This window comes from Pseudophryne corroboree, chromosome 7 (assembly GCF_028390025.1).
Source record: "Pseudophryne corroboree isolate aPseCor3 chromosome 7, aPseCor3.hap2, whole genome shotgun sequence".
NCBI lineage: Eukaryota > Metazoa > Chordata > Amphibia > Anura > Myobatrachidae > Pseudophryne > Pseudophryne corroboree.
In genome coordinates, this window is record NC_086450.1 from 317,698,889 (window position 1) to 317,725,370 (window position 26,482).

Below are 26,482 nucleotides of genomic sequence, written 5' to 3' on the forward strand. Positions count from 1 at the left end.
TTTAAAATCTTATTTTTTTTTGTCTTTCTGGATTTGTTTTGTGATGTAGGCCATGCACCATTTCAGTTGCCCTTCTTTGTACACTCTCTAATGTATTTATATCCTCCTGGAGATATGGTTTCCAGAACTGGACACAGTATTCCAGATGAGGCTGTACCAATGACCTATACAGTGGCATTATTACTACTTTTTTCCTGCTACTGATTCCTCTCCATATTCAACAAAGCATCTGACTTGCCTTTCTCATTGCTTTGTTATATTGCTTTTCTGTCTTTAAGTAGCTTGAAATAGTGACTCCTAAATCCCTTTCCTCTTCAGTAGTTTCCATTATAGTACCCTTGATACTATATTTAGCCTTTGGGTTTTTTAGAGTCCTGTGCATGATTTTGCATTTTTTAGCAATAAACAGTAGTTGCCACATTTTTGACCATTTCTCAAGTCTACCTAAGTCATCAATCATTTGTTTTACCCCTCCTGGTGTGTCTACCCTGTTGCATATTTTTGTATCATTTGCTAAAAGGCATACTTTCCCCTTCAATACCATTTGCAATGTCACCAACAAAGATATTAAAGAGAACTGGTCCAAATTCATATCCATGGGGTACTCCACTGGTAACATTTTCCTCCATAGATTGCACTCCATTTACTACAACTGTCTTTTTCCTATCCTGCAACAAGGTTCTTATCTATTTAACTGTTTTATAATCCAACCCCACGCTTTTAAGTTTATTTAGCAGTCTGCGATGTGGGACAGTGTCAAATGCCTTACTAAAGTCTAGATATGCTAAATCTACAGCACCCCTTGATCTATTATTTTTGTCACACAGTCAAAAAAGTCGATAAGATTTGTTTGGCATTATCTCCCACCGGTAAATCCATGCTGTTTTGCACCTGTAAGTTGTTTTCAAGGAAAAAAAATAAATTAAGGCTTTTTAAAAAAAAAAAATAATGGAAAATGATGTTGCAACTACTAAAATAGGATTTTAATTACCTACCGGTAAATCCTTTTCTCGTAGTCCGTAGAGGATACTGGGGTCCACATTAGTACCATGGGGTATAGACGGGTCCCTTGGGAGCCATGGGCACTTTAAGAGTTTAATAGTGTGGGCTGGCTCCTCTCTCTATACCCCTCTTACCAGACCCAGTATAGAAACTGTGCCCGAGGAGATGGACATACTTCGAGAGAAGGAAATACACAGATAGTGGAGAGATTCACACCAGCTCACACATAACAAGGCAAACCAAGCTAACCAGCCTGAACAACCTCAGCAACAGCTGAATAACAGTACTTAACCAAGTAACAAGGCAGTACTGAACCAATTAACAACTGCAGGAAAACGAAGCGCTGGGCGGGCGCCCAGCATCCTCTATGGACTACAAGAAAAGGATTTACCGGTATTTAATTAAAATCCTATTTTCTGTTACATCCTAGAGGATGCTGGGGTCCACATTAGTACCATGGGGATGTACCAAAGCTCCCAGTATGGGAGGGAGATTGCGGAGGCTCCTGCAGAACTGATTGACCATACTTTAGGTCCTCAGAGGCCATAGTGTCGAACTTGTAGAACTTAGCAAACGTGTTCGACCCTGACCAAGTAGCCGCTCGGCAAAGCTGTAAAGCCGAGACACCCCGGGCAGCCGCCACGGAAGAACCCATCTTACGAGTAGAGTGGCCTTAACAGATTTTGGACACGGCAAGCCTGCCGTAGAATAAGCATGCTGGATAGTGAACCTGATCCAGCGAGAAATCGTCTGCTTAGAAGCAGGATACCCAATCTTGTTGGGATCATAAAGGACAACAGAGAGTCCGACTTTCTGTGACGTGAAGTCCTCTTCACATAAATCCTCAAAGCCCTCACAACATCCAAGGACTTTGAGGTAATTGAGGAGTCAGTAGCCACTGGCACCACAATAGGTTGGTTGATATGAAAAGCCGACACAACGTTTGGAGGAAATGCTGACTGGTCATGAGCTCAGCTCTATCTTCATGGAACATCAAGTAGGTTAGAAGGATCCAGTTCTGAATCCCGAACCTGCGGCCCTCGAGAAGGTGAGGCATCTGTAGCCACCATAGGAGCGAAATCCTGTCTTTCGGCGACAGCCGTATTCTCTGATGCATGTGCAGGTGAGATTCTGACCACTTGTCCAGGAGATCCAGTTGGAAGAACCGTGCATGAAATCTTGCATACTGTAGAGCCTCGTAGGAGGCAACCATCTTTCCCAGAAGGTGAATGCACTGATGGACCGATACCCGGGCAGGCTTCAAGACATCCCGAACCATTATCTGTATCACCAACGCCTTCTCCACCGGTAGAAACACCCTCTGCACTTCCGTGTCGAGGATCATCCCCAGGAAAGACAATCTCCTTGTCGGCTCCATATGTGACTTTGGAAGATTCAGGATCCATCCATGATCCCTGAGCAGTCGAGTCGTAAGAGCAATGGACTAAAACAACCTCTCCCTGGATGACGCCTTTATCAGCAGATCGTCCAGATATGGAATTATGTTCACTCCCAGTCTGTGGAGCAGAATCATCATCAATGCCATCACCTTGGTGAACATCCTCTGTGCCGTGGAGAGGCCGAATGGCAGTGCCTGGAACTGATAATGACAGTCCAGCAGTGCAAATCTTAGATAAGCCTGGTGAGGCAGCCAGACTGGAATGTGGAGGTACGCATCCTTGATATCCAGGGATACCAGGAATTCCCCCTCCTCCAGACCTGAGATCACTGCTCTCAGAGACTCCATTTTGAACTTGAATTCCCTCAAATAAGGGTTTAACGACTTCAGGTTCAAAATTGGTCTGACCGGACCATCTGGTTTAGGTACCACAAATAGGTTTGAATAGTAACCCTTGCTTTCCAGGTGAGGTGGAACTGTAACAATGACATTTGCCCTTTCCAATTTTTGAATGGCTTCCTGTAGGCTAGCTCTTTCTGTCAGCAAAGCTGGTAAGCCTGATTTGAAGAATCTGTGAGGTGGGAGCTCTTGAAATTCCAGTCTGTACCCCTGGGACACAATATCCTGTACCCAGGGATCCAGGCCGGATGATACCTAGACGTGACTGAAAAGTCTGAGTCTCGCTCCCACCTGCCCGCTCTCCAGGCTGGGAGGTCCACCGTCATGCTGAGGATTTTGAGGAAACAGAGCCAGGCTTCTTTTCCTGGGAATCTGCAGGTGCAGGTTTTCTGGATTTTCCCTGACCACCTCTGAAGAAAGTGGTAGGGGCTTTGGACTTCTTAACCTTTTGCAGTCTGAAAGGACTGCATAGTAGATACAGAAAAAGATTTCTTCGGTGTCTGAGTGGCTGAGGGAAGAAAGGTTGACTTACCCGCAGTTGCCGTGGAGATCCACGCATCCAAAGCTTCCCCAAATAGAACATGACCTGTGAAGGGTAGGTTCTCCACACTTCTCTTGGATTCCGTGTCTGCAGACCACTGGTGCAGCCAGAGTCCCCTGCGTGCCGAGACAGCCATGGAAGACGTCCTTGCATTCAGATAACCCAGGTCCTTCATGGCCTCCACCATGAAACCTGCAGAATCCTGTATGTGACTTAAAAACATTTCTATGTCACTTCTATCCATAGAATCCAATTCCTCTAGTAATGTGCCTGACCACTTTACTATGGCTTTAGAAATCCATGCACAGGCAATAGTGGGCCTTAACGCCACGCCTGAAGCAGTGTATATGGATTTGAGCGTAGTCTCAATCTTGCGATCTGCCGGTTCTTTCAATGTGGTAGACCCAGGGACCAGTAAAACCACCTTTTTAGACAGTCTAGATACAGAAGCGTCTACTATAGGGGGTTTTTCCCCCTTTTTCCTATCCTCCTCAGGAAAGTGAAAAGCCACAAGAACCCTCTTTGGGATCTGGAATTTTTTCTCTGGGTTTTCCCAGGATTTTTCAAATAATGCGTTCAATTCCTTAGATGCAGGTAAGGTCAGGGAGGCTTTCTTATTTTCTGTAAAGTAAGCCTCCTCGACCTGCTCAGGTACTTTGTCAAGAATGTGTAACACATCCCTAATTGCCTGAATCATGAGCTGCACCTCTTTTGCAAGGGATGCCTCACCCCACCGCATATCCCCATCACCGTCTCCTGTATCAGAGTCGGTATCAGTGTCGACTTGCATAATTTGTGCAAGAGCACGCTTCTTTGGGCATATAGCAGGGCAGTTTGAGGAGGCTGTGGGAACAGAAACAGACAAAACCTCTACAGATTTTTTTCAAAACCTGAGTTTGTCTCATTATGAGCTATCCTAGATGAAATCTGGGATATCATTCACTTAATTGAAGCCACCCACAATGGTTCGGATTCAGAAGGCTGAGACATTACATTCCTGATTACATGGAATGGATTCCTCTGGGGACATACTCTGCAGAACAAGACACAGAGTCCCTGGACATGGTAATGTGAGAAATATATACACACACACACACACACACACACACACACACACACACACACACACACACACACACACACACACACACACACACACGTACGTACGTCAGACACAGTTTCCACCCAGGTACCTTCAGAGAGACAGAGTTAATGAAGCCAGCACCGACACAGCGCCCCAGTAGGCAGTTATATCATAAAAGCCTGGTGCTGACTGTGCAACCTAAATAGACTACACAGTGAAAAATAGTGACTAACACTTTCTCCCCCCCTTCTATAACCCCCTGGTACCGCACAGGCTAGCTGGAGTTATGTGGGCGCTCCCTGTCAGCTTTTCTGTGTAGGATCTGTAGGGAGAAAATGGCGCTGGTGAGCTGCTTGATCCGCTCTGAGGAGAAGCTCCTCCCCCTGTCATGGCACGTCTTCCCGCACTTTAGGATTATACTAGCCTGAGGTAAAAACATCGCTAGCAGTAGAAACGCTCCCCTGATAGCCCAGATAACCAGTTGTAAGGGTATTGCGCTGGCCCAGGGCGCCCCACAACAGTACCTCTGAGCCCTCCTACCCTGATTTCGCCATACTCACCTGCTCCCCGCTTCTCATGTCGCCGGCAACCTACTTACCACTGACGTCTTCTGGCTCTGTTAGGGTGTGGTGGCATGCTGCGGAAGTGAGCGGTCGCCTCGGGGGCTTGCGATCATCACCCTCAGGAGCTCAGTGTCCTGTCAGCGGAGATAGCTGCCATTAACCTCCCCCCCCCCCCCCCCCCTGAGTTCCACGAAGCAGGGAGGCTGCTCTAATGAAAATAATAAAACTAGAAAAACTCCCATGGAGCTCCTCCTAGCTTTGACTGGCTCCACTGGACACATTTTCTAAACTGGGTCTGGTAGGAGGAGCATAGAGGGAGAAGCCAGCCCACGCTATTAAACTCTTAACGTGCCCATGGCTCCCAAGGGACCCGTCTATACCCCATGGTACTAATGTGGACCCCAGCATCCTCTAGGACTTAAGAGAAAAAGAAAAACCCTGATTTTAATTTTTTTTTTTCAAGCTATCCAATTAAATTGCGGCTAATAATTAACTGCAGCTAATAGGATACCGCCATTTGTTTGATATAATTGCAAAATACATAATTTCCCATATTTTCTAGGTTTCCAGAATACTATAGCCTCCTACCATGTGTCTTCTCACTATATTCTCTGTATTACCAAACAAAATTAGATTTCAAGGATATATTGTTTTGTTTTATAAATATTTTGTTGTACTTGGGAATACTTGTTGGGCAGATTGTTGGTTTTAGTTGGTGTTCGCTGTTCTGAATGTGGGGAAATAATTATGGATCATATCATTAAAGATTTTTCACAAGGAGTCAATGTATAAGTGGGCAAAGCCGCCTTTTGCATACATATAGAATTGTGTCCGGCAAAACAGACCTATGAGCATTTAATAATAAAAGAAGTGATAATTAACATTAGGAAGACAAATTTGATATCAGACTATCCTTTATAACGTGCGTTATATGGACATTGCAGATTTGGGGCATTATTTACCCAAACCATAATTCTAGTGGGAGCTGTGTTTTCACTATTTCACTGTTTGGCTCCATCTGTAAGTGGCTGGAATAAAATTGTATGTGAAGTGCTAGGCATCCTGGGTGGCCGGGGAAAAGGGATATTCAGTTGGACCCTACGGGGTATATTTACTAAATCTTGGCTTCTCAAAGCTGGAGATCGCATTTTTTTGCCAGCAGAATTTAAAACGCCCATACTATGAAATGCAAAACCAGATGTGTGTTCCATTTTTACAGAATTGCTGTTCTGCATTTGAAAAGACTGTTTAGTAAATATACTCCTAGGGCTGAGAAAAAAAATAACTGGTGAGCTAAACTAAAAACAACTTACTGTACAACACCTACCCATATTATGCATACTCATATCTGCCCTTACTATATTTATTAAATACTCTGTTGTCGTTTTTTAAACGTGTTCTATTCATGCTGATTATAGTCACTTTAGAAAGATTCAGTTTAAACTAGATTTACAAGATGTCTCCTTACAGAGGCAGCCATAACATTATTTTTATTTATTTCATTGGAGGATGCAAATAAAAGAGGAAATATTGTTAGACATTTATGGGATAAGCTATACTCATTAAAAACACTGCTGACTTTACAGATACAGTGCATCTATTCATTACCCCGTTTTAGGTTAATGGAATGGGTAACGCAAGCATTTCTTAGTAATTTGTTTAGTGTTTTAACAGACCTTTTTATATAATGCAGAATTTGTGCTTTGTGGAAGAACGTGTCCCCCTTTTTCTTTTTTTTTTTTTTATTAATCCATTTTCTGGTTTTTTTTTTTTTAGTTAACAATCAGCCAATGCTACATTATATTAGAGATAAAACAGCAGTGCCGTATTTCTCCAATTTGGTCTGGTTCATTGGGATCCATGTTATCGAGCTTGATAAATGCGTTCAGACAGATGAAGAGTAAGTATGTGTGTGTATATTCATTGGAATAGAAAAATTGCTTTTATTAAGATTTAATAGATTGTGTAGCTATGAATGAATCCTGTGTATAGATTACAATAAAATAATATCTTTCCACTAAATAAACACCTGTCTCACCGCATTCTAGTACTTAAAGGAATGTAGGGGTGGTGGTGGTGGTGGTGGTGGTGTTTCTTCTTCAAACCATTTCCTTTTTTATTTTTTTTTATTTTGGACACTTCACTTTTTCTACTGTATCTGCCTTTATCTGCTTGATACTTTTAGAAATAAATATACAGATATGTCATCTTACATTGCGCCAGACAGCCCCTCTTAGCACGCAATATTGCGTGAGAATCCCCTAGCGTTGGTTGTCTTTTTGAAGTTTCTGAATCTGTACATGAAGTGTTACAATGTAGTAGTCGCAGCTTTTTCCCCAATACATGTTCTGTTCTGCTCCATATACAGACTATGTTATACACAATATACAAGTGTCATATAGCAAATAATTCAACAGTCTCCTTGTGTGTCATAGTCGCATTGCGTTGCTATTTAAGGCGTATTTTCAGCAAAAAAAGGACGCCTGACATTAGCAAAATTGCATGGGACCTCAATTCATCGAAAATTTTAGTTTCATGCAGGAGAAACAAAAACCCCGATAAGCACCAACTTATCCCGGATCCATGTGTTTTTCACATGGAAAGGAGTAAATTGTTCATCAAAACAAAATGGGCATTAATTGAATTGCCGGGGGGGGGGGGGGGGAAACATTAGTTAAAAAACTGTGAAAAAGCCAGTTCTTTTTTTATCGTGAAAAAATGTACTGCGACTAATTGAATTCACCCCATAGATATAGATAGATAGAGTGACTATATCTTTCTCACCGTATGTCCTTAAGATAATCATGTCTTCAGGCCTAAAACATTTGATGACCACTTTTTGGGAGGCAGCTTCAAAGTAGATTGGTCATTTTTAACACCATACAAAGGCTGGGGCTCCAAGACCTTGAACTGGAGCTGATCTGTTCTCAACTGTGCTCCAAACCTGGGGTTGTAACCATAGCTTACCTACTAGAGCTGGGGTGTAGCTGTTAACTAAATGGATCAGGGTTTTGCTGTTTGCAATCTGCGCTCAACTTTTGTAGCTGCTGCTCTTTCTGATAAACATGTATGTATGTATGTATGTATTATTATTATTATCATACTGTAGTTGGGTATTTGGAAAGGTAGCTGGAGCATTGGTTACTGGAGCTGAATGTCTGCCTTGTCTATGGAGCTAGTGCAGTATCAGACGTGGCAAACCTGGAGTCCTGCCAACGCTACTATCCAGGATCTAATGTGTTTGAAAATATATTGTCACACTAAGTTATAGGACAGTCTAGGATATAACATTCATGAAATAGTTTAATGTTCAATTAATATTCCTGTTTAGAATTATTAGCAGCCCACAGTTGCCTTGGTTTTTAATAGCGATCATTTTCTCCAATGCTGGGTAGTTGATCACAGCAGGGTTTACTGGTGCTACAGCAGAGCGTTCCATCAAACAAGCATAAATAACCATAAACACCAAATGCTTTACACTTTACAGCCTATGATGATGCTGGCTTTCCATGTTTGTTTTCTCTCGCTCCCATCACTTTATTGCAAGCAGTGTTGTTTATGCGTTGCTGGATTGATCATTAACATTCTAAAAATTGCAGAGTTGCAAAACGAAGATTTATCAATGACATCCCCATGTAAAGTATCTTAGAGCGATCTGGGCTGCGGCCAGGTCTGCATCATTCATGCCACTGTGTTGATTTTTTTCCTTTATAAACAAGTACTTAATCCTGATGCCTTTAATCTCTTACATTCTGAATGATTGTATGACTGCCTCTTAATTGGATTGCATGAATTATTCACAGCTTCCTCAGGGTCATCGGCCCCCACAGGAGCCTCTTCATGTACTAATTGAAGCCTTGCTTGTTGTGCTTGAGTGATTGGAGTGGTAGGGTAATCCATATTCTGAAACAATCCATTAAAGTGATTGTAATTTGGCTAAATTAATAGCCCATGTTGTTGAGTGGGGAAGGACTGTAGCAGAGGATGTGGGGAAGCTTCTGGCGTGTGAGTTTTGTATTATAGCTAAAGTGGAGCAAATTCCTTGGAGGATGTGTGCAAAGTACACACTTTTTGGAAATGAAAAATCTGCATTACACTATAATATAAATCCAAAAATGGAAATGCCAAAAATGTCATTGTAAACATCCGTAAAAAAAAAAAAAAAAAAAGTAATTACTAGAAATGGACCATATTTACTATTAGAATTAGGTCAGAGTTAGAAATACAGTTTTGGGTTTTTACATTTTCAATAATTGTGGCCCATGCAGAAGGGGTTGGTGGTTACGTCACAGTGATGACACCAGGGAGAGGAGGAACATTTTCCAATCTCAACAATTACAGGGAGTTAAAGGAGGAAAATGGTGGTAATAATTAATTTGGGGTGTGGTTGGGTTGAGGACAGGAACAACAGACCAGACTTACAGGCAAGAGGAAGACAGTGGTTACAAGGATACATCTGTAAGAAGGGAAAGAGGACAAATGGCACTGGCACAGTATATATACAAAGGGAGGGGGGGGGGGGGGGCAAATGTATCGTGACCACCACACATTCTACAATTAATTTTTATGAGAGAAAGACAATAAATGGGGGAGGATACGATGGAGGCAACAGCAGGTATAGGTAGGCAAATTACTTTTGCATACAACAATGATTTTCACAGTGCAGGTGATTAGTGGACTAGTTACTTACCTAGTAGCAAAGAAGAACTGTAGACTTATTAATGAGTGCGTTAAGCTGGCCATACACCAGACCAGCTTTCATCATACCATCCTAGTTGGCTGGTTGGAATGAAAATATGGTAATGTATTGGAGAAAGTAACAATCTGCTGCCAAACACCAGACAACGGACAAAACGGTCATTCTCACAAGCTGTTTAAATTTGGGGTTTGTCATTTGCTCCCATACATTACCAGATTTTCATACCAACCAGCCAATTAGTACAAGCGTTTCATATCAAATATACCAGCACAGTCTCCCGGTGTGTCCTAGCTGCATCGCGTTGCTAAGACGCATTTTCTACAAAAAAGATGCAAAACAGTGCCCGATGCTAAGAGTGTCACAGGACGTGGCGTGCAGAGAAAGTCGCAGCAATGATGTACGAGGACACCTCTGTACTTGGATGTTAATCTTCCTTAGAGCTTCAATTACTTTTTTTCTCAAAAGTTATCAATTTTTAATAGGACTTAATTTTGATTCCAGATTTGTCCGTCTAGATTTTGGTAAATATTAAAATAATTGTTTTGGTACATCCCTGTTTACTGTATAGGGTGGTCTTCAGGTTGCAGCGTGGTGAGCGAAGCGAGCCCGCAAGGGTCTCATTTGCGCTTGCCACGCTGTCGGTATGCCGGCGGTCGGGCTTCCGGCGCCGGTATGCTGGTCGCCGGGAGCCCGGCCGCCGGCATACCATACCACACCCTACTGTATATTGTTACTTACAGTACTCTTGGAGAGGTATGATTATAGTACATTTCCTATTATACCATACGTGTTACTTATAATAAAAATGGGGTTGGCTATAATGTGGCTCTCCTTTACATTAATTGCGTTTGCATAACTTTACTAATAACTTCCCGTTTTGTTTTTTTTTTGTAGAAGATTCCACCTTTGTAATTATTAATTTTGCCCCTACTAATTACATTTGGGTTTTTTTTAATACAGATTTTGGTATTTTATGTATTTATTTTTCTTATTAAAATTGATTACGTAAAAACATGCTAAGCAACCAAATATGTTATTACTACATGTATTATTTGATCAGGCGCATGATGCATGCATGTGTCATGTATTTGAAGTAATGGTCATGCAGCCATGCAGCACTTGTCCGTCATGTGATCAGCATTATCATGGAAATTCCATCTACTTTGCAGACACAAAAACCGGGGAAGTCTCAGCAATTTAGTATCACAACACCTGGATCACTTGAATTATCTCAACGATATTCTCATTATCAACTGTGAGTTTCTTAATGATGTCCTGACAGACCATCTACTCAACAGACTACTTCTCCCTCTCTATGTCTACTCACTGGTGAACCAGGATCAGGTACGGAAGCTGCTTTGTACAATGATCATTTAGTATAATGCAAAATCTGCAACCATGGTTTCATTTAGTATTGTAGCAAACCACTTTTCTATGCAAAGGCAAATGACTTCAGAATGTACCAGCAATAACTATATCCGAAAGGGATCACAGAAGTATTCTCTGTAAAGCACTGCGTATGATGGGCTTGATGCAAAGATTTTCGGTAAATGCACATCCGCTGCATCTTTGTACACAGCAGCTGTGTTATAAGATGCTAAAAGATGTCCTCTGCAGACTTCCGTGATCTGATGGCTGCCTCCAGAGATGCTGCATTTAATTTTCTGCGTGAACATCGGACATCTAAGTAACTCCGGTTACTCAGGATGTCCGGCAAAACCGTGATGCCAGGGCCAGTGATGCTGCGTCCAAGAATACAGCCACTGGCTTTGGCACACCCTCATTTCCTGGAGCGGTCCACCTCCAACCCATTGCCCGCTCCCACTCACCTGATGTCTCAGTCTCCGTGCAATCAACAGTTCAGGCTGAGACATGCGCAGTGCAGCTCCTGTGCATATCCTCAAAAATCAGAAAATCGGATATTTCTCTAGTATCCATAAGGGATATTGGGGACAGAATTAATATGATGGGTATAGACGGGTCCCAAGGAGCTAGTGCACTTTTACATTTCTTCAACTGGGTGTGCTGGCTCCTCTTCCCTATGCCTCCTCCTACAGGTCAGTTTAGAAAAAAGTGACCTCAAGCTCCAGAGTTTTTCTTCAATTTCTTTTAAAGTTTTATTTCTCCATAATAGTCCCTGGGTCACTGGTACCGGGTGTTGAGGGGGAGAGCCGTTATAGTGTGCACAAGTAACATCCCTCTGAGGGATTTTTCATAATACAGTCTCACTGTTTACATATAAAATGCTGACAGCCTCACTAGGGGCTGAGTGCGCTGGTGTCCTCTCTCCTGTGTCTCCTCTCACATGCAGTAGGACAGGCTTGTGTTGTATGTGTATTGTACCTGTTTTTCTTATTCAGTACTAGCTGGAGTACCCGGCATTGCCCGGGATTTAAGAATGTTTGTTAACAAAAATAAATCTAAATATTAAACACACAGTATAAATAACATAGTATAAAAAAGCATGGAAAATGTTATATACATCAATAAAATGTGCTGCTGGGGGACCGTGCTACTTCCACTATATAACTCTCAGTGTGTGGGTTCGTGCTACCTCCATTCCCCTCCTCACATCATGTCACTGCCTCTGTCCCATGCAGCCCTGTCATCACTGACATATCATGCATGTCCTGATATACTCTGTGCTGCTGGCCCACCACTAGTGCTAGTGGTGTGTTACCCCCACAGTGTTTGCTCCCGGAGTGTAAGTAATATGTGTAGCAGGTTTGGGGTAAGTAGCTCCAGGCATTCCAGAGTTATGCTGTCTGCTGAAAAACTCTGTGCTGCTGCCTCAACCCTAGGGGTGTCTTACCCCCACAGTGTTTGTTCCCAGCTTGTAAGTCATATGTGTAGCAAGTTTGTTGTAAATTGGTCTAGGCATTCTGGAGTTATACTGTCTCCTGAAATTCTCTGTGCTACTTTCCAACCCCTAGGGTGGGTAGGGTTGTATAACCCCCACCGAGTTTGTTCCCAGATTGTAAGTCAGATGTGTACCAAGTTTGCAGGCCTTCTACAGTAATGCTGTCTGCAGAAGTATTCTGTGCTGCTGTCCCACCCCTAGGGGTGCTAGGGGTGTTTGACCCCCACATTGTTTGTTTCCCGAGTGTAAGTCATATGTGTACCCAGTTTGTTGCAAATTGGTCTAGCCATTAGGGAGTTATGCTATCTCTTTAAATACTCTGTGCCGCTGTCCCACCCCTAAGGGTGGTAGGGGTGTTTTCGAGAATGTAAGTCAAATGTGTACCAAGTTTGGTGTAAATTGCTCCAAGCCTTCCACAGTTATGCTGTCTGCTGACATACTCTGTGCTGCTGTCCCACCCCTAGGGGTGCTAGCGGTGTTTGACCCCCCACATTTTTTGTCCCCCTAGTGTAAGTAATATGTGTACCCAGTTTGTTGTAAATTGGTCTACCCATTCGGGATTTATGCTGTCTTCTGAAATACTCTGCCACTGTGCCACCCCTAGGGGTGCTAGAGTTGTCTAACCCCCACAGAGTTTGTTCCCAGATTGTAAGTGAGATGTGTACCAAGTTTGGTGTAAATTGCTACAGGCCTTCCATAGTTTTGCTGTCTCCTGAAATACCCTGTGTTGCAGTCCCACCCCTAGGGGTGATAGGAGTGTTTAACCCCCACAGAGTTTGTTCCAAGATTTTAAGTCAGATGTATACCAAGTTTGGTGTAAATTGCTCCAGGCCTTCCACAGTTTTGCTGGCTGCTGACATACTCTGTGCTGCTGTCCCACTCCTAGGGGTGCTCGGGGTGTCTGACCCCCATAGTGTTTGTTTCCAGAGTGGAAGCCATATGTGTAGCACGTTTGTTGTAAATTGCTGCAGGCATTCCAGAGTTATGCTGTCTGCTGAAATACTCAGTGCTGCTGGCTCCCCCCTAAGGGGGGTAGGGGTGTCTTCCTCCCACAGTGTTTGTTGGCAGATTGGAAGGCATATGTGTACCAATTTTTGAGTACATGGGTCCAGCAATTCCGGAGTTATGCTGTCTCCTGATATACTCTGTGCTGCTGTCTGCCCCCCTAGGGGTGCTAGGGATTTAAAATTGTTTTAGTTGCGTCCGCCATGTTTTAATACGCTTGTATGTGAAATTTCACGTTCTTCGCTTTTGTAAACTGTGGATTTGTATAGAAAAACAGGCAGAAGGACAGATGACAGATTTTCATTTCTCTGACGTCCTAGTGGATGCTGGGGACTCCGAAAGGACCATGGGGAATAGCGGCTCCGCAGGAGACTGGGCACAAAAGTAAAAGCTTTAGGACTACCTGGTGTGCACTGGCTCCTCCCCCTATGACCCTCCTCCAAGCCTCAGTTAGATTTTTGTGCCCGAACGAGAAGGGTGCTCACTAGGTGGCTCTCCTGAGCTGCTTAGTAAAAAAGTTTAAGTATAGGTTTTTTATTTTCAGTGAATCCTGCTGGCAACAGGTTCACTGCACCGAGGGACTAAGGGGAGAAGAAGCGAACTCACCTGCGTGCAGAGTGGATTGGGCTTCTTAGGCTACTGGACATTAGCTCCAGAGGGACGATCACAGGCCCAGCCATGGATGGGTCCCAGAGCCGCGCCGCCGGCCCCCTTACAGAGCCAGAAGACTGAAGAGGTCCGGAAAATCGGCGGCAGAAGACGTCCTGTCTTCAATAAGGTAGCGCACAGCACCGCAGCTGTGCGCCATTGCTCTCAGCACACTTCACACTCCGGTCACTGAGGGTGCAGGGCGCTGGGGGGGGGCGCCCTGAGACGCAATAAAAACACCTTATATGGCAAGAAATACATCACATATAGCTCCTGGGCTATATGGATGCATTTAACCCCTGCCAATTTTTCCTTAAAAAAGCGGGAGAAAGGCCGCCGAGAAGGGGGCGGAGCCTATCTCCTCAGCACACTGGCGCCATTTTTCCTCACAGCTCCGTTGGAGGGAAGCTCCCTGACTCTCCCCTGCAGTCCTGCACTACAGAAACAGGGTAAAACAAGAGAGGGGGGGGCACTAATTTGGCAGATAAATCTATACAGCAGCTATATAAGGGAAAAACACTTATATAAGGTTATCCCTGTATATATATATATATATAGCGCTCTGGTGTGTGCTGGCAAACTCTCCCTCTGTCTCCCCAAAGGGCTAGTGGGGTCCTGTATGAGGAGGAAAATGGTATGGAGGCGGAGCAATTGCCTGTAATAGTGATGTCACCCCCTAGGGAGTCGACATCTGACTGGATGGTCTTATGGAAGGAATTACGTGATAGTGTCAGCACTTTCCAAAAGACTGTTGACGACATGAGACAGCCGGCAAATCAGTTATTACCTGTACAGGCGTCTCAAACACCGTCAGGGGCTCTAAAGCGCCCGTTACCTCAGATGGTCGACACAGACCCAGACACGGACACTGACTCCAGTGTCGACGGTGAGGAAACAAACGTATTTTCCAGTAGGGCCACACGTTACATGATCACGGCAATGAAGGAGGTTTTGAACATTTCTGATACTACAAGTACCACAAAAAAGGGTATTATGTGGGGTGTGAAAAAACTACCCGTAGTTTTTCCTGAATCAGATGAATTAAATGAGGTGTGTGATGAAGCGTGGGTTTCCCCCGATAAAAAACTGCTAATTTCTAAAAAATTATTGGCATTATACCCTTTCCCGCCAGAGGTTAGGGCGCGTTGGGAAACACCCCCTAGGGTAGATAAGGCGCTCACACGCTTATCAAAACAAGTGGCGTTACCGTCTCCGGATACGGCCGCCCTCAAGGAACCAGCTTATAGGAAGCTGGAAAATATCCTAAAAAGTATATACACACATACTGGTATTATACTGCGACCAGCAATCGCCTCAGCCTGGATGTGCAGTGCTGGGGTGGCTTGGTCGGATTCCCTGACTGAAAATATTGATACCCTGGACAGGGACAGTATATTATTGACTATAGAGCATTTAAAGGATGCATTTCTATATATGCGAGATGCACAGAGGGATATTTGCACTCTGGCATCAAGAGTAAGTGCGCTGTCCATTTCTGCCAGAAGAGGGTTATGGACGCGACAGTGGTCAGGTGATGCGGATTCCAAACGGCATATGGAAGTATTGCCGTATAAAGGGGAGGAGTTATTTGGGATCGGTCTATCGGACCTGGTGGCCACGGCAACGGCTGGGAAATCCACCTTTTTACCCCAGGTCACCTCTCAGCAGAAAAAGACACCGTCTTTTCAGGCTCAGTCCTTTCGTCCCCATAAGGGCAAGCGGGCAAAAGGCCACTCATATCTGCCCCGGGGCAGAGGAAGGGGAAAAAGACTGCAGCAGGCAGCCTCTTCCCAGGAACAGAAGCCCTCCCCCGCTTCTGCCAAGTCCTCAGCATGACGCTGGGGTCTTACAAGCGGACTCAGGCACGGTGGGGGCCCGTCTCAAGAATTTCAGCGCGCAGTGGGCTCACTGCAGGTAGTATCTCAGGGGTACAAATTGGAATTCGAGACGTCTCCCCCTCGCCGGTTCCTGAAGTCTGCTTTACCAACGTCTCCCTCCGACAGGGAGGCGGTATTGGAAGCCATTCACAAGCTGTATTCCCAGCAGGTGATAATCAAGGTACCCCTCCTACAACAGGGAAAGGGGTATTATGAAATCCTTGAACACTTACATACAAAGGTTCAAATTCAAGATGGAGTCACTCAGAGCAGTGATAGCGAACCTGGAAGAAGGGGACTATATGGTGTCTCTGGACATCAAGGATGCTTACCTCCATGTCCCAATTTGCCCTTCTCACCAAGGGTACCTCAGGTTTGTGGTACAGAACTGTCACTATCAGTTTCAGACGCTGCCGTTTGGATTGTCCACGGCACCCCGGGTCTTTACCAAGGTAATGGCCGAAATGATGATTCTTCTTCGAAGAAAAGGCGTCTTAATTATCCCTTACTTGGACGATCTCCTGATAAGGGCAAGGTCCAGAGAACAGTTAGAGGTCGGAGTAGCACTATCTCAAGTAGTACTACGACAGCACGGGTGGATTCTAAATATTCCAAAATCGCAGCTGATTCCGACGACACGTCTGCTGTTCCTAGGGATGATTCTGGACACAGTCCAGAAAAAGGTGTTTCTCCCGGAGGAGAAAGCCAGGGAGTTATCCGACCTAGTCAGGAACCTTCTAAAACCAGGCCAAGTGTCAGTGCATCAATGCACAAGGGTCCTGGGAAAAATGGTGGCTTCTTACGAAGCGATTCCATTCGGCAGATTCCACGCAAGAACTTTTCAGTGGGATCTGCTGGACAAATGGTCCGGATAGCATCTTCAAATGCATCAGCGGATAACCCTGTCTCCAAGGACAAGGGTGTCTCTCCTGTGGTGGTTACAGAGTGCTCATCTTCTAGAGGGCCGCAGATTCGGCATTCAGGACTGGGTCCTGGTGACCACGGATGCCAGCCTGAGAGGCTGGGGAGCAGTCACACAGGGAAAAAATTTCCAGGGCTTGTGGTCAAGCATGGAAACGTCACTTCACATAAATATCCTGGAACTAAGGGCCATTTACAATGCCCTAAGTCAGGCAAGGCCTCTGCTTCAGGGTCAGCCGGTGTTGATCCAGTCGGACAACATCACGGCAGTCGCCCACGTAAACAGACAGGGCGGCACAAGAAGCAGGAGGGCAATGACGGAAGTTGCAAGGATTCTTCGCTGGGCGGAAAATCATGTGATAGCACTGTCAGCAGTGTTCATTCCGGGAGTGGACAACTGGGAAGCAGACTTCCTCAGCAGACACTACCTCCACCCGGGAGAGTGGTGACTTCACCCAGAAGTCTTCCACATGATTGTGAACCGTTGGGAAAAACCAAAGGTGGACATGATGGCGTCCCGCCTCAACAAAAAACTGGACAGATATTGCGCCAGGTCAAGGGACCCTCAGGCAATAGCTGTGGACGCTCTGGTAACACCGTGGGTGTACCAGTCAGTGTATGTGTTCCCTCCTCTGCCTCTCATACCCAAGGTACTGAGAATCATAAGAAGGAGAGGAGTAAGGACTATACTCGTGGCTCCGGATTGGCCAAGAAGGACTTGGTACCCGGAACTTCAAGAGATGCTCACGGAAGACCCGTGGCCTCTACCTCTAAGAAAGGACCTGCTCCAGCAGGGACCCTGTCTGTTCCAAGACTTACCGCGGCTGCGTTTGACGGCATGGCGGTTGAACGCCGGATCCTGAAGGAAAAAGGCATTCCGGATGAAGTCATCCCTACCCTGATCAAAGCCAGGAAGGATGTAACTGTGCAACATTATCACCGTATTTGGCGTAAATATGTTGCGTGGTGTGAGGCCAGGAAGGCCCCTACAGAGGAATTTCAACTGGGTCGTTTCCTGCATTTCCTGCAAACAGGACTGTCTATGGGCCTAAAATTAGGGTCCATTAAGGTTCAAATTTCGGCCCTGTCGATATTCTTCCAAAAAGAACTAGCTTCAGTTCCTGAAGTTCAGATGTTTGTCAAGGGGGTACTGCATATACAGCCTCCTTTTGTGCCTCCAGTGGCACCTTGGGATCTCAATGTAGTTTTGGGGTTCCTAAAATCACATTGGTTTGAACCACTCACCACTGTGGACTTAAAATATCTCACATGGAAAGTGGTAATGCTGTTAGCCCTGGCGTGTCTCAGAATTGGCGGCTTTATCCTATAAAAGCCCTTACCTAATTTTTCATACGGACAGGGCAGAATTGAGGACTCGTCCCCAATTTCTCCCTAAGGTGGTTTCAGCGTTTCACTTAAACCAGCCTGTTGTGGTACCTGCGGCTACTAGGGACTTGGAGGATTCCAAGTTGCTGGACGTAGTCAGGGCCCTGAAAATATATGTTTCCAGGACGGCTGGAGTCAGAAAATCTGACTCGCTGTTTATCCTGTATGCACCCAACAAGCTGGGTGCTCCTGCTTCTAAGCAGACTATTGCTCGTTGGATTTGTAGTACAATTCAGCTTGCACATTCTGTGGCAGGCCTGCCACAGCCAAAATCTGTAAAAGCCCATTCCACACGAAAAGTGGGCTCATCTTGGGCGGCTGCCCGAGGGGTCTCGGCTTTACAACTTTGCCGAGCAGCTACTTGGTCAGGGGCAAACACGTTTGCTAAATTCTACAAATTTGATACCCTGGCTGAGGAGGACCTGGAGTTCTCTCATTCGGTGCTGCAGAGTCATCCGCACTCTCCCGCCCGTTTGGGAGCTTTGGTATAATCCCCATGGTCCTTTCGGAGTCCCCAGCATCCACTAGGACGTCAGAGAAAATAAGAATTTACTTACCGATAATTCTATTTCTCATAGTCCGTAGTGGATGCTGGGCGCCCATCCCAAGTGCGGATTGTCTGCAATACTTGTACATAGTTATTGTTACAAAAATCGGGTTATTATTGTTGTGAGCCATCTTTTCAGAGGCTCCTCTGTTATCATGCTGTTAACTGGGTTCAGATCACAAGTTGTACGGTGTGATTGGTGTGGCTGGTATGAGTCTTACCCGGGATTCAAAATCCTTCCTTATTGTGTACGCTCGTCCGGGCACAGTATCCTAACTGAGGCTTGGAGGAGGGTCATAGGGGGAGGAGCCAGTGCACACCAGGTAGTCCTAAAGCTTTTACTTTTGTGCCCAGTCTCCTGCGGAGCCGCTATTCCCCATGGTCCTTTCGGAGTCCCCAGCATCCACTACGGACTATGAGAAATAGAATTATCGGTAAGTAAATTCTTATTTTTTATATAGTAGATGGTAAAACAGAAGTTATGCAGTGTTTGTAATGCTAGAGTCTCTCCTAGTTCATCTGGCTCAATATCATGTGAGCAGTCTAGTCAGCCATCTCAGAATGCTAATAACAATGTGGGGAGAGTCCAGAGTCCTCCTGGTTGGGGGCTATCAAAACTATGATGTCTGATATGTCATCTCAACTCACTGCAAATGCCAATAAAACTCAGGAACTGCAACAAGTAGTGGCAAATCTAACTGCTAAACATTTTCCACTGTCTGCTACAGGGGCACAAAACCGTGCTCTACCTGCACTCCTATCAGATACCAGGGTATTGAACCCCTCATATTGGCTATTTGGGATGTGTTAAAGCTCCCCCTGGAGGATGCTAATACTCGGCAGTTATTTTTCCTCCCACAAAACAAACTGACAGTCACATTTCCTGATTCCAAGGAATTGGATGACTTATTTAAAATAGCCTGTAAAATTCCAGATAAAAAATATCAGGTGTCCAAACAGTTTCTGCATACATTCCCCTTTGCCCCTGAAGGCAGAAAATTCTGGGAAGAATCTCCAGCAGTTGATGTCTCAGTCTCTCGCCTTTCTAAAAAGGCGGTACTTGCTCCAGGCTCGTTTATGGTAAAGGACCTGGCAGATAGGAAAATTGAGACCACTCTGAAATCTATCTACACTGCTGCAGGTGTAGCTCAAAGACCGGTCATTGCAGGTTGCTGGATGACACATGCCATTCATTCCTGGGCTACTCAAATTCATGAAGGTCTTTCAGGTGATATGACCTTAGTTACTACTGTAGCTTTTCTAAAACACATTCAGGACACGGCAGGAGTCCTCTGTGACTCCCTTAAAGAGATTGGCAATATTAATGCTAGGACTTCTGCTATGGCTGTGTCCGCGCACAGAGCCATATGGTTGCATCAGTGGATTGCTGACGCAGACTCCAAACGTAATGTGGAATCTCTTCCCTTCACAGGTGAATGGCTCTTTGGAGGTGAATTGGACGCATGGATCTGCAAAGCTATTGCTGGGAAATGCACGTTTCTCCCTTCAGGAGCTCCGCCTGCTAGACGTAACTACCCGCAATCATCTACTCAGTCCTTTCGGTCCTCTAGATTTCGATCTAGGGCCAGGGGGGCCCTCCAGCGCAGCTAGAGGCATCAGAGGTAAGCCTAAGAAACCAGCCGTTGCCGGATCACAGGATCAAAGCATAAGTTCGGGACGGTTCCTGCCAAGATGCTTGGGTAAGGGACCTTATCTCTCAGGGTTACAAGCTGGAGTCCGACGGTGCTCCTCCCCAATGATTTTTCAAATAAGGCTTATCAGCTTTGGAAAATATGCGAAGTACGCTGCTACTGGCCATCAACCAGTTGGTCCAGTCTCAGGTTATTGTTCCAGTACCCCTACAACAACAAGGACAAGGTTACTACTCCAGTATGTTTATGGTACCAAAACCAGACGGGTTGGTGAGACCCATTCTGAATCTGAAGTCCTTGAATCCTTACCTGAAGGTTTTCAAATTCAAGATGGAATCTTTCAGAGCGGTGATCGCAGGCCTGGAGCCACAGGAATTCCTTGTGTCCTGGATATCAAGGACGCTTACCTCCATATCCCAATTTGGCCTCCTCATCAGGCTTATCTGCAGTTCGCCATACTGAACGATCACTACCAGTTACAGGCGTTACCCTTCGGCCTGTCTACAGCTCCGAGGGTGTTTACGAAGGTGATGGCAGAGATGTTTCAGCTCAGGGTCCAGGGGGTCAACGTGATTCCCTACCTGGACGATCTCCTGATAAAATCGAGTTCCAGGGAGCTTCTACTGCACAATATAGATCACACTGTCCAACTTCTGTCTCGCCACGGGTGGATTCGCAGAAGTCCCACCTGGAACAGTCTCAGCGGCTCCTGTTTCTGGGGATGCTACTGGATACTGTAGCACAGAAAGTGTTTCTCCCAGAGGACAAAGTGAGATCACTTCAAGAAATGGTTTGCATGGTTCTCCGACTTGCTCGTGTATCCATTAATCTTTGCGTAAATTTGTTAGGAAAGATGGTGGTCTCGTACGAGGCAATACAATTCGGGAGGTTTCATGCCAGACCTTACCAATTGAAAATCCTGAACAAGTGGTCCTGTTCACATCTCCAGATGCACTGAAAAATTCGGCCGTCGCCTCAGGCCAGGATTTCTCTCTTGTGGTGGCTACAGTCTTCCAACCTACTAGAAGGTCGATACTTTGGGATTCAGGATTGGATCCTCCTCACAATGGATGGGGGGCTGTCACCCAGGGGGCGCAGTTCCATGACAGGTGGTCTGCCCCAGAGGCCCTACTTCCGATCAACATTCTGGAATTTCGGGCTATCTACAATGCTGTGATTCAGGCATCCCCTCTACTCCGGGTTCAGGCGATCCAAGTGCAGTTGGACAACGCCACGGCGGTATCATACATCAATCGACAAGGAGGGACAAAAAGCAGGGCCTGCATGCGAGAAGTGTCAAGAACACTCCTCCTCATCATCATATCTGGCGGAGATATGTCTCTTGGTGCGAGGAATGCACATATCCCTCTGCAGAATTCCACTTGGGAAGGTTCCTACGTTTCCTGCAGGCTGGAGTGGATAAAGGCTTACGTCTGGGATCCATTAAGGTCCAGATTTCAGCTCTTTCCAAGTTAGCTTTCTTGCCGGAAGTTCAGACCTTCTTGCAAGGGGTGCTTCACATACAATCTCCAGTCGTACCGCCTACTGCACCTTGGGATCTGGATGTAGTGTTACGCTTTCTACAGTCCTCCTGGTTTGAACCTCTGACGACGGTAGAAGAGAAGTACCTCACGTGGAAAACGGTGATGTTACTGGCCCTGGCTTCTGCTTGGCATGTCTCAGAATTGGAGGCCTTGTCGTGCAAAAGTCCGTACTTGGTCTTTTACGAGAACAGAGTGGAGCTCAGGACTAGACAGCAGTTCCTGCCGAAGGTGGTCTCCACGTTTCACTTGAATCAACCTATTGTGATTCCGTCCAGTTCTGGCACTTCTGCTCCTCCGGAGGCATTGGCTGCGTTGTGAGCCTTGAAAATCTATGTCAGGAGGACGGCTCGGATCAGAAAGACGGATTCCTTGTTCGTGCTGTATGATGCGCAGAGAAAGGGTTGCCCTGCTTCAAAGCAGTCCATTGCTTGTTGGATTAGGCTTACTATCCAACAGGCCTATGCGTCGGAAGCCTTACCTGTTCCGCAGTCTCTGAAGGCCCACTCAACTACATCGGTGGGCTCTTCCTGGGCGGCTGCCCGTGGAGTCTTGGCCCAACAACTATGCCGAGATGCTACCTGGTCGGGAAAGTACACCTTTGAAGTTCTACAAGTTTGATACCCTGGCCAAAGAGGATACAGAGTTTGGGCAGGCGGTGCTGCAGATGTCTCTACACATTCCCGCCCGTTCTAGAAGCTTTGGGACATGCCCATCATACTAATACTGTCCCCAATATCCCTTGTGGATGCTAGAGAAAATAGGATTTTAAATACCTACTGGTAAATCCTTTTCTCTGACGTCCTAGTGGATGCTGGGAACTCCGTAAGGACCATGGGGAATAGACGGGCTCTGCAGGAGACTGGGCACTCTAAAAGAAAGATTAGGTACTATCTGGTGTGCACTGGCTCCTCCCTCTATGCCCCTCCTCCAGACCTTAGTTAGATTTCTGTGCCCGGCCGAGCTGGATGCACACTAGGGGCTCTCCTGAGCTCCTAGAAAGAAAGTATATGTTAGGTTTTTTATTTTACAGTGAGACCTGCTGGCAACAGGCTCACTGCAACGAGGGACTAAGGGGAGAAGAAGCGAACCTACCTGCTTGCAGCTAGCTTGGGCTTCTTAGGCTACTGGACACCATTAGCTCCAGAGGGATCGACCGCAGGACCCGTCCTTGGTGTTCGTTCCCGGAGCCGCGCCGCCGTCCCCCTTACAGAGCCAGAAGCATGAAGATGGTCCGGAAAATCGGCGGCAGAAGACTTCAGTCTTCACCAAGGTAGCGCACAGCACTGCAGCTGTGCGCCATTGCTCCTCATACACACTTCACACTCCGGTCACTGATGGGTGCAGGGCGCTGGGGGGGGGGCGCCCTGAGCAGCAATAAAAACACCTTGGCTGGCAAAATAATCACAATATATAGCCCCAGAGGCTATATATGTGATAATTACCCCTGCCAGAATCCATAAAAAAGCGGGAGAAAAGTCTGCGAAAAAGGGGCGGAGCTATCTCCCTCGGCACACTGGCGCCATTTTCTCTTCACAGTGTAGCTGGAAGACAGCTCCCCAGGCTCTCCCCTGTAGTTTTCAGGCTCAAAGGGTTAAAAAGAGAGGGGGGGGGGCACTAAATTTAGGCGCAATATTGTTTATACAAGCAGCTATTGGGGAAAATTCACTCAGTGATAGTGTTTATCCCTACATTATATAGCGCTCTGGTGTGTGCTGGCATACTCTCTCTCTGTCTCCCCAAAGGGCTGTGTGGGGGTCCTGTCCTCAGTCAGAGCATTCCCTGTGTGTGTGCGGTGTGTCGGTACGGCTGTGTCGACATGTTTGATGAGGAGACTTATGTGGAGGCGGAGCAGATGCCGATAAATGGGATGTCGCCCCCTGTGGGCCGACACCAGAGTGGATGGTTAGGTGGAAGGTATTAACCGACAGTGTCAACTCCTTACATAAAAGGCTGGATGACGTAACAGCTATGGGACAGCCGGCTTCTCAGCCCGCGCCTGCCCAGGCGTCTCAAAGGCCATCAGGGGCTCAAAAACGCCCGCTCCCTCAGATGGCAGACACAGATATCGACACGGAGTCTGACTCCAGTGTCGACGAGGTTGAGACATATACACAATCCACTAGGAACATCCGTTACATGATCCCGGCAATAAAAAAAATGTGTTACACATTTCTGACATTAACCCAAGTACCACTAAAAAAGGGTTTTATGTTTGGGGAGAAAAAGCAGGCAGTGTTTTGTTCCCCCATCAAATGAGTGAATGAAGTGTGAAAAAGCGTGGGTTCCCCCGATAAGAAACTGGTAATTTCTAAAAAGTTACTGATGGCGTACCTTTTCCCGCCAGAGGATAAGTTACGCTGGGAGATATCCCCTAGGGTGGATAAGGCGCTCACACGTTTGTCAAAAAAGGTGGCACTGCCATCTTAGGATACGGCCACTTTGAAGGTACCTGCTGATAAAAAGCAGGAGGCTATCCTGAAGTCTGTATTTACACACTCAGGTACTAGACTGAGACCTGCAGATAGTGCTGCTGCAGCGTGGTCTGTAACCCTGTCAAACAGGGATACTATTTTGCGAACATAAGACGTCGTCTTATATATGAGGAATGCACAGAGGGATATTTTGCCGGCTGGCATCCAGAATTAATGAAATGTCCATTCTGTCAGGAGGGTATTAGAGACCCGACACGTGGACAGGTGATGCTGACTTTAAAAGGCACATAGAGCCTTATAAGGGTGAGGAATTGTTTGGGGATGGTCTCTGGGACCTCGTATCCACAGCAACAGCTGGGAAGAAAAATTTTACCTCAGGTTTCCTCACAGCCTAAGAAAGCACTGTATTATCAGGTACAGTCCTTTCGGCTTCAGAAAAGCAAGCGGGTCAAAGGCGCTTCCTTTCTGCACAGAGACGAGGGAAGAGGGAAAAAGCTCCACCAGTCAGCCAGTTCCCAGAATCAAAATTCTTCCCCCGCTTCCTCTGAGTCCACCGCATGACGCGGGGGCTCCACAGGCGTAGCCAGGTACGGTGGGGGGCCGCCTCAAAAATGTCAGCGATCAGTGGGCTCGCTCACAGGTGGATCCCTGGATCCTTCAAGTAGTATCTCAGGGGTACAGGCTGGAATTCGAGGCGTCTCCCCCCCGCCGTTTCCTCAAATCTGCCTTGCCGACAACTCCCTCAGGCAGGAAGGCTGTGCTAGAGGCAATTCACAAGCTGTATTCCCAGCAGGTGATAGTCAAGGTGCCCCTACTTCAACAAGGACGGGGTTACTATTCCACACTGTTTGTGGTACCGAAACCGGACGGTTCGGTGAGACCCATTTTAAATTTGAAGTCCTTGAACACATACATAAAAAAATTCAAGTTCAAGATGGAATCGCTCAGGGCGGTTATTGCAAGCCTGGAGGAGGGGGATTACATGGTATCCCTGGACATCAAGGATGCTTACCTACATGTCCCCATTTACCATCCTCACCAGGAGTACCTCAGATTTGTGGTACAGGATTGCCATTACCAATTCCAAACGCTGCCGTTTGGACTGTCCACGGCACCGAGGGTCTTTACCAAGGTAATGGCAGAAATGATGATACTCCTTCGAAAAAAGGGAGTTTTTAATTATCCCGTACTTGGACGCTCTCCTTATAAAGGCGGGGTCCATGGAGCAGTTGTTGGTCGGAGTAGCACTATCTCGGGAAGTGCTACAACAGCACGGATGGATTCTATACATTCCAAAGTCACAGCTGGTTCCTACCACACGCCTGCTGTTCCTGGGGATGGTTCTGGACACAGAACAGAAAAAAGTGTTTCTCCCGCAGGAGAAAGCCAAGGAGCTGTCATCTCTAGTCAGAGACCTCCTGAAACCAAAACAGGTATCGGTGCATCACTGCACACGAGTCCTGGGAAAAATGGTAGCTTCTTACGAAGCAAAATTCCATTCGGCAGGTTCCATGCAAGAACCTTTCAGTGGGACCTCTTGGACAAGTGGTCGGAATCGCATCTACTGATGCATCGGCTGATAACCCTGTCTCCAAGGACCAGGGTATCTCTACTGTGGTGGCTGCAGAGTGCTCATCTTCAAGAGGGCCGCAGATTCGGCATACAGGACTGGGTCCTGGTAACCACGGATGCCAGCCTTCGAGGCTGGGGGGCAGTCACACAGGGAAGAAATTTCCAAGGACTTTGGTCAAGTCAGGAGTCGTCCCTACACATAAATATTCTGGAACTGAGGGCCATTTACAATGCCCTAAGTCTGGCAAGGCCTCTGCTTCAAAACCAGCCGGTACTGATCCACTCAGACAACATCACGGCAGTCGCCCATGTAAACCGACAGGGCGGCACAAGAAGCAGGATGGCGATGGC

The 26,482-nt window shown here is 46.2% G+C and overlaps 1 protein-coding gene across 6 annotated transcripts in view; it reads left to right on the forward strand.

Annotated features, from left to right (window-relative positions):
• Positions 1–26,482, forward strand: part of CLEC16A (C-type lectin domain containing 16A) — a 954,241-nt gene that overhangs the window by 199,118 nt on the left and 728,641 nt on the right. For all 6 annotated transcript variants that reach the window (XM_063934295.1, XM_063934294.1, XM_063934290.1 and 3 more), the window contains exons 6-7: positions 6,765–6,888; positions 10,857–11,031. In XM_063934295.1, the coding sequence (XP_063790365.1) occupies positions 6,765–6,888; positions 10,857–11,031 (299 nt within the window). The remainder of the gene's footprint in view (positions 1–6,764; positions 6,889–10,856; positions 11,032–26,482) is intronic.